Source organism: Alternaria infectoria (assembly GCF_024043175.1).
Source record: "Alternaria infectoria strain BMP 0036 chromosome Unknown scaffold_31, whole genome shotgun sequence".
Lineage (NCBI taxonomy): Eukaryota > Fungi > Ascomycota > Dothideomycetes > Pleosporales > Pleosporaceae > Alternaria > Alternaria infectoria.
Genome location: NW_026250720.1, coordinates 212864 through 224901, shown reverse-complemented (window position 1 = coordinate 224901; position 12038 = coordinate 212864). Strand labels below are relative to the sequence as shown.

General features: G+C 46.6%; 4 protein-coding genes across 4 annotated transcripts; 1 reads left to right on the top strand and 3 right to left on the bottom strand.

The window, feature by feature from the left end:
• Positions 1 to 2751: 2751 nt before the first annotated feature.
• On the bottom strand, positions 2752 to 4887 carry J4E92_010121 (uncharacterized protein; the record flags this gene model as incomplete). Its single annotated transcript, XM_051501462.1, has 1 exon — positions 2752 to 4887. The coding sequence occupies one exon, from the start codon at positions 4885 to 4887 to the stop codon at positions 2752 to 2754; it is 2136 nt and encodes a 711-aa protein (XP_051348391.1).
• Positions 4888 to 5287: 400 nt separating this feature from the next.
• J4E92_010120 (uncharacterized protein) lies at positions 5288 to 6497 on the bottom strand (the record flags this gene model as incomplete). Its single annotated transcript, XM_051501461.1, has 2 exons — positions 5288 to 5846; positions 5896 to 6497. The coding sequence occupies 2 exons, from the start codon at positions 6495 to 6497 to the stop codon at positions 5288 to 5290; spliced, it is 1161 nt and encodes a 386-aa protein (XP_051348390.1).
• Positions 6498 to 7256: 759 nt separating this feature from the next.
• On the top strand, positions 7257 to 8334 carry J4E92_010119 (uncharacterized protein; the record flags this gene model as incomplete). Its single annotated transcript, XM_051501460.1, has 2 exons — positions 7257 to 7362; positions 7700 to 8334. 2 exons carry the CDS (start codon positions 7257 to 7259, stop codon positions 8332 to 8334), a joined length of 741 nt encoding a protein of 246 aa, XP_051348389.1.
• Positions 8335 to 8473: 139 nt separating this feature from the next.
• J4E92_010118 (uncharacterized protein) lies at positions 8474 to 10446 on the bottom strand (the record flags this gene model as incomplete). The annotated part of the gene is made up of 5 exons (XM_051501459.1): positions 8474 to 8665; positions 8720 to 9147; positions 9202 to 9322; positions 9383 to 10185; positions 10239 to 10446. 5 exons carry the CDS (start codon positions 10444 to 10446, stop codon positions 8474 to 8476), a joined length of 1752 nt encoding a protein of 583 aa, XP_051348388.1.
• Between the last annotated feature and the right edge of the window lie 1592 nt (positions 10447 to 12038).

Sequence of the window (12038 nt, the reverse complement as noted above, 5' to 3'; positions counted from 1 at the left end):
AATATAATTATATATACTTATTAGCTTTTAACTAATAGAGTAATATATTCTAAAGCTTTATAGTTAGAATATATATACTATAATCTTTCTTAATAAAAGCGCGCTTCTTCTATTTTATAAGTTACTACTTTTAGAAATCTAAAGATATATAACTATACTTATACGTATATTAAATAATTTATAAGTCTTTTTAGTAATAATAAGAATAAAACTAATCTTTTACTAGTTATATTACTTTACTACCTTACTAGAGCTCTACTAAGTTACTTTATTATTATTTAATTACTTTTCTCTAAATTATATTACTATTACTTTATAAGTTGTTTTAAGATTATTATAAAAGATAGTATTATAGTAAATCTTATAACCTTTTTTATTATTTTTATAACTACTACTATTATATATACTATTAAGATCTACTTTACTTATAATATAGTATTTACTAAAACTATTAATAGTTATTATTTTATAAGTATTTTATAAAAGTATATAAAATAGATTAGTTTTACTATTATTTCTTACTAGAACTTTACTTTTAATAATCTTATTAATAAGATATAGTACTTATTTTATAACTTAGATTTTAATATTATAAATTATTTAGTAGCTAAAGCTCTATATATTACTAGAATTCTAGAGAATTCTAGTAATACACTAATAATTAAGTACTCTTTACTATATATATAGTTAAAATAGAGTTAAAGCTATATCTTAGCTATATAATATAAAGTTATATTTACTTATAATAGTACGCTTTAAAGCAGATTCTTAAGAAAAGTAATAAAATATAAAATAATAAGAATAAAGCGTTTTTAAGTTATCTCTAGTAGATAGATATTATTATATAGATAGTAGTAGTATTAAAGTTTTACTAAAGCTATTAAGAGTATAACTATAAGAAAATTATTATTATATTATAGTTATTAGCTACTTAAAGAATAAAGATAATATTATAGTTATAGTTAATAAAGAATAAATATAGTAAGTTTTATTAGTAGTCTACTTATTACTATATATTATATTATTTCTAGTTATTTCTAGTTATAGTATAAACTAGAAAGTTATATAGATAAGTATAGAGTTAGTCTATAGACTAGTAATAACTTTATTACTATAGTAATATCTAAATTAATATTAGAATTATCTAGTAGTGTAAGGCCTAAGGCCTAATATAGCTTAGTAGAACGTACTAGAGCTTATTAGACTTAGATCTTACTATCTATATATATATTATCTTAGACTAAGAATACTATCTTAGTTATTTTTACTTTTTTAGGTTATATTAGTTTAGTAGTCTAAGACTAAGTTCTTATATAATAACTAAGATAAACCTTTTCTAAGTTTAGAGTTTAAATCTCTACTCTAAAAGAGTAAAGTCTAGTATTCTTTTTAGAGATTTATATATAGCCTAAAGTAAAAGCTACTTAGAACTAAATTAGTAGTTCTAGCTAATAGATAAGCTTCTATTTATATATATAAAGCTGCTTTAAGGCTAGTATATATATATCTAGCTAGAGATTTAGCTAGAATCTAAAAGAGAAGATAGTATAAAGCCTAAGACCTAATATAGCTTAGTAGAATATACTAGAGCTTATTAGGCTTAAATCTTACTATCTATATATATATTATCTTAGACTAAGAATACTATTTTAGTTATTCTTACTTTTTTAGATTATATTAGTCTAGTAGTCTAAGACTAGGTTCTTATAAGTAGCTTTAAAAGAGCTAGTTTAAAGTCTTTTAATATCTTTTAATATATTTTTATATCTTTTTACTATAAAAATAACTCTAAATTAGACTTAAGATACTAAAAGAGATAGTAATATATATTTTATTATTTTATAATTACTCTACTTATAAAGCTATATATACTTAACTTATACTAGATAAAAGTCTAGCTACTAATTAGCTAATAGAAGTAGGTGTTCTATTAGCTATAAAATATAATTATAGTAATTATTACTATAATTATAAAGATTAGCGTTTTAGATAAAGCCTAGACTAAGTCTTAGTAAGAAATACTAAAACTTAATATAATTATATAAGCTAATATAACGTATTATATTAACTTACTATATATACTATAAAGTATATTATTTATAATATAAAATAGAAGTAAATACTTTAAATAAAAGTAGTATAATAAGTGTATAGTATAAAGTATAGTCTAAAAAAATAACTAGTGTAAGCTTTAAGACTTATATAATAACTAAGCTTTACTAAAATCTAGTTACTACTTTTTAGTATAGCTAGAAAGTAGAGTAGCTTAATTCTATCTAGAATAACTTTAGATTTTAGATTTTTATTACTCTACTTATAGAGCTTTTAAAATTATTATAGATAGAATAAAAGTATATATATTAATTAGCCTAACTAGAAACGTATATAATTAGTTATATAATTCTATAATTATAGAGGTTAGCGTTTTACACGCGTATAGAGTAGATTAATATAGTATCTTATATTAGACTACTTTAATACTTTAGATAGAAGTTAAAACTTTAGATAGAAGTAGTGTAATAAGTGTATAGCGTAAGGTATAGCTTAAAAGATTAGGCTAGCGTAGACTTTAAGGTCTACGTAGTCTTATACTTAAAAAAAAAATCTAAATACTACCTACTAGCAAAGCTAGAAAGTAGAGTAGCTTAGCTTTATCTAAAGCTACATAGAATTTTATAATAAAGAGATAGACTCTAAAAGTTTAAGGTTATATACTACTATATATCTACTTACTTATGCTTTGAGATCTCTCTACAGTGTGTAGCAGAACGAGTACAAGCCGTCGACGACCGCAAGACCACCGCTCGAGTTGTTGCTACCTAGCAGGTGTCTTTCTTCCCTCTCGCGTAGCTCTGTCTGTCTATAAAGCGGTTCGCTTAGCGTAGGCGACACCGTAAACCTATCCTCGACATGTTCTAGCCAAGCCACAACTGAATCTGACACAATGAAATCCAGAACGGAAATAACGCTATCGCGGCGATACAACGCCTCATCGTCTGCCTCGTTGCCCTCGTCTTCCATATTTTCACCAGCCTCCTCTTCTCTATCCTTGCCCTCATCTTCATCCTCGTCTTCTTCGGTCGAAGCGACAGGTGACACGAGCTCTTCCTCGACACCCACCTCCACCACACTCCATACCCGATCATCATCCCTCGTCCACGCCTCAGTCCCATTCAACGGACTGAACGGCGTTTGGCCATATTCCTTCAAGCAATCGATCGTAGCCAGTTTAACCGAAAGCTTCACGCCAGGTTCGCTACGCACGGGTGGAACACTTGGTATCTCGCCACTAGGCCATAGCTTTGGCAATGCTGCGGCGAAGGTCTGCCAGGCACGTTGTTTCCCATTTGCAGCCCACTTGTGACGGTAGCGCGTGAGGGTTCCGGTTAGGCCGTTTCGGTAGATTTGGTGCTCGATTAGTGAGATGGTTTCGGTGATGGTTGTTGGATTCGGGAATGGTGGACAGGATGGAAGGTCAATAGATGACCTGCGGACGCGCACCAACTGCGTTCCAGCAGGCCGACTTCTTCTCGATCCTTCCCCTTTCTTCCCGTTCTCTTCCATGCCCATAGTGCCCTTCTCTTTCCACTGTTGAGCACTCCACGCCGGATTCACCACCGTAGGATCGCCCCACTCCCCCTCCCTCGCCCAGAAGTAATAATGTGGTACATCGCACCCAGGAAACCTAACGAAGAACAAGTTCTCCAAACACTTCTTCGCCACACCGTCTCCAGCCAGCTCACCATACCCCAAATAAGCAGGCACATAGCACATAGCCAACGGCCGATACTGCGACGCTTCATACACCTCCGCCGTCATCTTCGCCTTATTCCTCTGCCGTTGCGCGTGGCGTGCAGCGCGATCGCTAGGGTCACCATTGCCTTTCCCTTTGACGCGCAGCAGCTTTCTGTTTTCCAGATACCACTTGTTGTATGTATCGGCCAGGACTTTCGTTTCGTTTCGAGAGCCAAGGTGAAAGTACATGTGGCCGTTGCAGCCCTGAATGAGCGTGCGTTGAGCCCAATCCGTACCTCTCTCGACAACGGCTTTGCGGAGCGGGCCAAGGAGATGGCCGTTACGCGCTGCGGATCGGACCAAGGGGTTAAGGATGGGGACGAAGTCTGGGGTGACGTTTGGCGGGTACTTCGCTCCTGGCAATATGAGCTTTTGCTTGCTGTACATCGTAGTAATCTTCAGAGGTGCATAAGGAACGGGACAGGGCAAGGGCAGCGGGCACCATCTTTTGTAATCCCAACCCCCGGGTTTGACGGATGGCATGGTCTGGTTGGGCCATTCGGAGAGGCGGAGTCTGCATCCAGGCTCGTAGATCAGGTCTACTGGTGCAGCACTAGACTCTGAAGAACTGCTATCCCATGACTCCTCACTGAGCGCCTCACCGAATCTCTCGCGGTTGTACTCGTTCCCTGCGTCTTCACCGTCTTCAGTGTCGGGATCACTCACAGTGTCGTCACTGACGCTTTCGTCGCGCTCTCTCCTCTCCTCTTTCTCTCTTCTTTTCTTTTGCTTAGCAATGAGCTGGGCCTTCTTCTCCGCAGCCTTTCTCTCCTCTTCCTTCTTTGCCTCCTCCAGCTTCCTTTGCCGAGCAATACGGGCGTCCTGTTCAGCACGCTTTCGATTCTCGTCGTCGTGTTTCAAGGCCCAAGCCATCTCTACCTTCTTCATATCCTTGCGGTAGATACTGCGCTCCTTTGCTGTTTCGACTAGCTCTTTGTAGTTCAAGTTGTCGTAGACGGAGTCAGTCTTGTTCTCATCGCGTACTTTGTGCGTACCGCCACGTCTGTGTGATGAGCCTTGGTGAGTCTCGTACGGCTCTGCAGAGCCGTGGTACGGTAGCGGGTTACGCCTCTTGGCTTTGCCTTTTGGCATCGTGGTGGCGGTCGTGTAGTGTTCAGTGGAAAATGTACAAACGGGTAAATGCTAGTAATCCTAGAAAAGAGCATGGGTTACTAAAAGCGCACACCATGGGAGAAGAATGCCAAAGTGATGCTCGAGACATTGCTGCGAGTGCAACTTCAAGAGATCACATGTATTAGCCAAGCTAGTGTCTTTAACGAGTCACGGGTCAAAGACATGCGAGAGGTCTGCTTTGTGAACATGACTTGGCTTTGTCTCTGTAAGCATCACCAAGCATGGTGTCGAGTCGTTCAAAAAGTGTCACAATGCGCTGCACAGCTCGATTATACATTCGAAACAATTCATTCGTAGGGTCTAGGGTATCTCACTACAGTATGTTAACTTACATGCTTTCAAGTTGATGGGAAGATGCTTACAGTTCCGACTTCTCGCCATCCTGCTTCCGTTTCTCTGCCTTGAAGTCGAAAAAGCCCTCTAGCTCCATCCACTCCGCAGTGAAGGCCATGACCAGCTTCGTCCAGTCCTCTACCGTATCCATATCCAAGTGCTCTCCGTCGTCTTCGATAGTGTGCCACACATGCGGGAAGGGCGTAGGGATCATATGCAGAATCTCGACGCCGCGAGCCATGAACGGAACATGGTCGTCCTGTACGAAGCCGCCCATGAACTGATCATTTCCCTTGTTCGCGTCGGGCAGAAACGGACGTTCGTCGCGAGGCTTCTTGTTCTCGCGCTTTGCCATCTTCGACTCGTGGTTTGGGGACGACTTCATTAAGCCTAGCTTGCGCAGGCGTGCCTCAGCAGTCGCCATGTGCTTATATGCCCAATGTGTCGTCTTGAAGTATGAGGGGACCTTTGGGCCTTTGGAGCCAAGGAGGTCAAGTAGTAGGAACAGATCGATCGAGTCGAGCGGGGTGCGATATATCGATGATGCGACATGGAAAGTCGACTCCCAGTCCTCAGCGAGGGCTCTGTTGTGCGTCAGTAATCGATCGCCAAGAAAGATTCGGTGAAGCATACCGCGCGCCATAAAGACTGTCGCTGTCGGTCCAGCTCTTGAACGCCTCCTCGCCGTCCAGCAAGAGTATTTGCACACCCTTGTGCTCCACGTCGAAATCGTCGGGGTCGGCCGCCGCCCACTTCTTCGTCAGCGCCGCATCGATGCTGCGCGCTATATGCAGGATCATGGCGCATGGGGCCGCGCTGTCGGTCGCCCCAATGAAGCCTGTCGGCGTGTACTTGCTGTCGTAGTGGGCCACGAGAGCCAATCTCGAGACATCTCCCTCGGAGCTACCCGGCGGATCGCGTGTCGCAATAATGTTCACGAAAGGCACCTCCTTGCCCTTGCTCACCGGCGTCGTCGACGTCGAGTTGTGCATTTCCAGCCTCCATTCCGGCAATTGCGACTTGAAGAAGTCTAGGAAATGTTGGCGCACGGCGACATTGCCTTCTGTTCCAGAGACTCTGGGTACCAGGATTGGCGCCAGCAAAGAGCCTTTCTTTATGTCGAAGTCATCGCCCGGTCCCGGCAGGTGCTTGAGTGTATGGTCGCTGAGGCCCTGGTAGGCGTATCCGAGGGACAAGAAGGAAACGAGCGACAGCAGCGCGAATGCGAACAACATGCTCGCGACTGGTCACATGAAGAACCTCGACAAAGTTAAAACACTGCAACAGATAGCTCACGACCGAGAAAGGAGCATGACGGCGCCGGTCGTTGAGTGGGCCGCTTGTAGCTGGTCGAGGGAACCGTGGCATCTCTCCGGACATGAGCTTGACCCGCTTCGGCTAGAGTTGCCGCGGCAAGCCGATCATCGCACGTGACACCGTGACATTTCGACAAGCACCATCGCAGCCCATCCACGTCCCTACACGTCCGTACGGCTTCATTGCTGAGTAAGCCTCCCGCTACGTCGGACATCCAGCGACCCAATTTCGCGGTCGCGCAGCGAAGGGATCCAGCGCATCGAGGCCCGACGAAGCCCACACACGTGTGCAATTTTCTTCACAGCCGTTGACCGCAGAAGGCATGCAGCCACGGCTTCTCGCCTTTGCGGCTGCTTTTCGAAGCACAGCGCCCACACTTAGAGGCACACGACCAGCCGCTCAAGCTCGCCTCAATGGATACATCTGCCGGAGTTGCCAGCGAAAATTTACCACGATACGCAGAGATCCCACATTACCATTACAACGGGGAAAGAAGCCCAAGTCGGCACCCGAACCAGTCGGAAAAGAGAATGAGAAGAGTATGTTATGACTCGAACGTAGTCGGACGACGAACAAGAAGCGACCATCGTTAACGAAGATTTCCAGTGTATGCGTCAAGACTGCTGATCTACGATGCGGGCGACGCCAGAACGACATGGATATCCTTCTGGAAAGCAATGGCCTTATTGCAGTTTGGCACAACTCTTGTCTTCGGTGTGCCTCCACTATGGAACAACGAGAATCAACCTGATGAGAGAGTACGGAAGATGCAGGCCATAACCGGTAAGTGAACTTTGTCAATGCCTGGTCAACTATCATGATTCGAATCTCTTCATCTACACCACTTTTCTTGCCAAATGCACCGAACCTATTCCGCTCTCTCGTCACATCGATGCGCTCCGGATCTGGCCTCATCACATTTTGGGATATATCATCCACCTCCTTGAATTGTCCGACCGATTCTGCGCAGGTCCGAAACAGCACTCATCACGTGGTGGCGGCATGATGTTCCCTTACATACCCCTTCAACCACAACCTCGTCTCGGAACCAAAACAACCAAAAGCCACACGTATTCTGTGTTCATCTAGTTGGTGTTGCAAGAGATCTAACAACCTCCAGTCGGCATCCTCGGCACCATCCCCACCCTAACCCTCGCCTACCTAACCGCCCCCTTCGTCCACCAAGTCTTCCTCCAGATCCCCGCCACCGCCAACTACGCCCGCCGCTCCCGGCCCGAACTCCTCCGTTTCGCCAGGAGCCTGCGTCAAAACACCGCCGCCACCGCAAACACAAAGCTTGAATTCGTTACTTTGCGAATCTTCCCCTTCCGCAAACACACCACCGCTTTCCTGCACGAACTCCGCGCTTTGCCACCCAAAAAATTGCGTTTAGCAAACATCGAGTTACCGAAGAGCGAGGCGTGGGTTAAGAGGCAGAGGGAAAAGGGAATCTTTAAGCGTATGCTGGAAGTCATGAGTGAACCACGGTTCAAGTTCTACGTTAAAGAGGGGCGGTTGTACACGATGAAGACGGGTGTACCGGGCGTGTGGGAAGAGGTAGCGGTGAGGATCCAGGAGCAGACCGTTGAAGAAGCGGAGAGGGAGAGAATAGAGCGGGAGAATGGGAAGCGGGGTGTTGGGGCGAGGAAGGAGGTGCCGAAGAAACCGGTGGTCACGACTGTTGCGAGGCGTAGTGGGGGTGAGGCCAAGGTCGCGAGGCAAACTACGAGGAGGAGAGATTTCATGTCAGAGTGAATATCAACCTTGAGGCTTGCGATCCAATATGTCAAGATAGAACGATTTGCTAAGCGAAAGAGTATATACAAGTCGTCCGTTCCCGATAGCCCCTCACCCAACTGGTTTGCTCATTTCAACAGGTCTACTGAAGCATGAATTATGCCTGCTCGAGAACCTCTGGCTTCTCCTTCTCCATGCTACCCTTGTGGAAGTCGGCGACGCCGTCGTCATGCACGAGGCCAGAGCGCGCGAGAAGGTCGGTAAGTCCGACTTCGCGGTGAACCTCGGCCCAGCGCTCCTTCTCGCGCTCTGCGGTACCGGCAGAGCCGAAGAGGGTGTCCATTTCTTCCTGGGAGGGTCGTTAGCAGAAGCTTTGCATGCAAGAGGTGAATTGGGAACTTACGAGAGAAACGCCCTTAGTCTCCGGGAAGAAGAAAAAGATGAACGCAGCGCCCATGGCAGTGAAGATACCGAAGAAAATATAGGTGCCATAGCGAAGATGCGTAAGCATATCCGGGGTGACTTGACCGACAATGAAGTTGTTCATCCAGTTGGACGAAGCACCGAGGGCGATACCATATGGACGGTTGGACATGGGCCAGATCTCCGCAATGACAATCCAAGCACACGGACCCCATGAGTAGCCGAAGAAGATTACAAAGAGCCACACGAAGACACAGGCAGCCCAACCAGCACCCTGGTGGCTGGCCCAGCTGTCCTCGTAGCTGGCAGAGATACCGGCGATGATGAAGTGGCAGGCTGCCATGCCGATGGCACCGCTGACGAGTACGGGCTTACGACCCAGTTTGTCGACGTACATGACCGCAGGGACTGTGAACTCGTTAGCGCGAGGAAGTCATGTGGTATCTCATGGTGAGAACTTACTTGTTGCGAGGAACATGACAATACCAACAACACCTGTGGCGAGAAGGTTGATCGAGTTGCCCGATAGCCCAAGGTCTTGGAAAATGCTTGGAGCATAGTACAGAATGGCGTTGATACCCGTCTAAACGTTGGTTCATCAGTCAGTACATATCTTATATGCAGTCCGCACGTAGTCACTTACCCATTGTTGGAAGAACATGGTGAGCGTGGAGATCAGGACACGCTTAAACATGCCCCTAGTAGTGAAGAGACTGCCGATAGCAACAAACTGCAGCTTGAAGACCGACAACGCGCTCATGTCCTGGAGATGGGGGAATCGCTCAGCCAAAGACTTCTTTTCGAAGAGACTTTGAGCGCGGATCTCGGCATACTCAAGCTCGATGAGTTCGTGCTCCTGAGGGAGGCTACGAAGATTGGCGAGTACACGGCGCGCCTCTGCTTCACGGCCGTGATGGACGAGCCAACGGGGAGAGAAAGGCATGAAGATCATACCAGCACCGAGAAGCACAGCGGGAGCCAGTTGCAGAGCGAGAGGGAGAAGCCAAGCAGCCTCCTTCTGTCCATCTCTCCCGGTGCCACCGATGTAGTTGGTGCCGTAGTCGATCCAGAAACTGATCATGATACCCAGGGTAATGCTCAATTGCTGAAGACCCACAAGCGCACCTCGAACTTCGGGAGGTGCGATCTCGGCGTTGTACATGGGGACAATCATGGACAAGGCACCTACACCCATACCGGTAACGAAACGACCACCGAGAATAGCATTGTGGCCTTGACCGGCGGAAGCCGTGCATTGAACGACGACACCGACCATGAAGACGGCGACGCTGACGAGGATGGCGTATTTGCGGGAGAGGATCTCAGCGATGAATCCAGAGTACATTGTTCCGAACCATGCACCGAGTTCGAGGATGGATACGAGCCAGCCCTGCTTGGAGGAGTTCCATTCGAGTGTTTCTTGATTCGCGATGTAGTCACCCATGTCTGAGCATATGTAAGTGACTTGCCTGCAGTTGTAGTGGCGAGACGTTACTTACGTTCCTTGAAGGAGGGCATGGTCAGAACACCAGAGAAGACACCCTGGTTGTAACCATACAACAGTCCTCCCAGGCAGGCAAAGCATGCGATACCAAACACTCTTGCGTTTTTGACCAGGGCCATGGGCCCCGATGCGCCTGCGAGCGCTTGACGGCGAGCCAGAGCGGCCACCTCAAAGTCGCCGGCACCACCACCGACTGGAGCCATGATGACGACTCGAGTGCGTTCGTGGGTGAAAGATCGAAGTAAAGATCGTCAAAGAATGGGATAAGGCACAAAAGTGCAGGGTTAGTCAGTAAGCTCTTCGCGAAGCCCTTGACAGTTGAATCCCAAGATCAGGGAAGACATGGGGAATGCAGTCCTACATATGCATTTCCATTTCGCTCGGGCGGCCACCCAAGTCAGCATACCATTGTCTCGGGTAACAGGCCTACACGCTGAGTGGTTGATGTTGCGAAGCTTTCCCATGGCGGATAAAGAGACGGTTAAGCTCCATGGCACCAACGCTTATTTCGGGCTGCGGCAGCGATTCAAGCATTGGTGGCTGTCCTGGCATTGGCGCTCCATTGCTTGTAACGTCCCGCGAGGAAGTAGGCTAGAAGCCACTGACGGCTGGGCGCACTATTGACAAGAGTCGCGGAGGGTGGAGGCGACGCGGGGAGAACGCGTTTGGGCGCACAGATGCTGAGCAATCACGGCTGAATCGACCGTTTTGTGAGATCGTTACGTGTTGGAGCTGGCACGAGACCGACCGCCTTTTCAATCTGATGCCTCTGTCTTGCGATGGGCTGCTTAAGATGAATGCTATTTAGATCCGAACTTCTGGTAGAGTAACAAGCTCTATCGTCGAGCTTGCATGCCCAGAGGCATACTGAGCAGCCACCGCGCGTCGTATAGATTAACAGCGCGTATCTGCCGGTCCGCGGACGCCCATGCCGCCAGCCCCCGCCTCTTCAAGTTGGCAGCCCATGAGTGTGGAGACTCCACAGCGGGATGTTAGCGCATCGTTTGCATTTTGCCTAAATGCTCTTCCCTCGGCGTTCACATGGTGCGAAGGATCACGGCGCTGCGGCACTGCGGTAAGATCGGAGCCTTTGTCGCCAGGTCAGTCACGGGACGCGATCGAAGGGTCGGTTCCGACCTTCATTTCCGTGACGATTGGATGAGCGAGATTTGGCCGTGGTTTAGAGCGGGCGTGTAGAGCTGACGACGCGGAGATGGCCACATAGATTGTGGGTTGAAGCGTTCGGGCCCACTGGCTGAGGATGCAGCCAATCACCATGAGGTCAGTAGAGACGTCATGCACTTGCCGACCTCCGATGCCATCGCCATCGTCGAGAGTGCACAGCTTCCCGTTCACATGCCCCAACGCCACCTCATCGCTAAGCTACTTCCAGGATTTTGACCACATTCTGGAACTGAGACACGCAGCACCAAGGACAACAATGTTGTGCGATGCTGCAGATTGATTGCGGCGGTGCGCTAGCCCGAATGCACGTCTGTGGCTCAGCAGTCTGCCTTCCCGCGCCTTCCTGCTTTCTCATACTCATCATCCTTTCCATCGCACTGGTTGGGGCTTTCTTGTACGTTTAAGATCCTTCGCCCCATCATTCGTCGACTACAGTCTAGGTCTTGTTGTGTGGCATATACAGTCACGAGCTCTATCCCCATCTCTGGCATACTCGCCTTAGCTGGTCTTGGGGCTTCAGCTTTGTTGTTTACCAGATTCCGGAGTTCGGCACGTGTAAATTGAAGAGCAGCCTTGTTGAAGGCGAGTGGGGCAGCTTTAGCGATCTTGA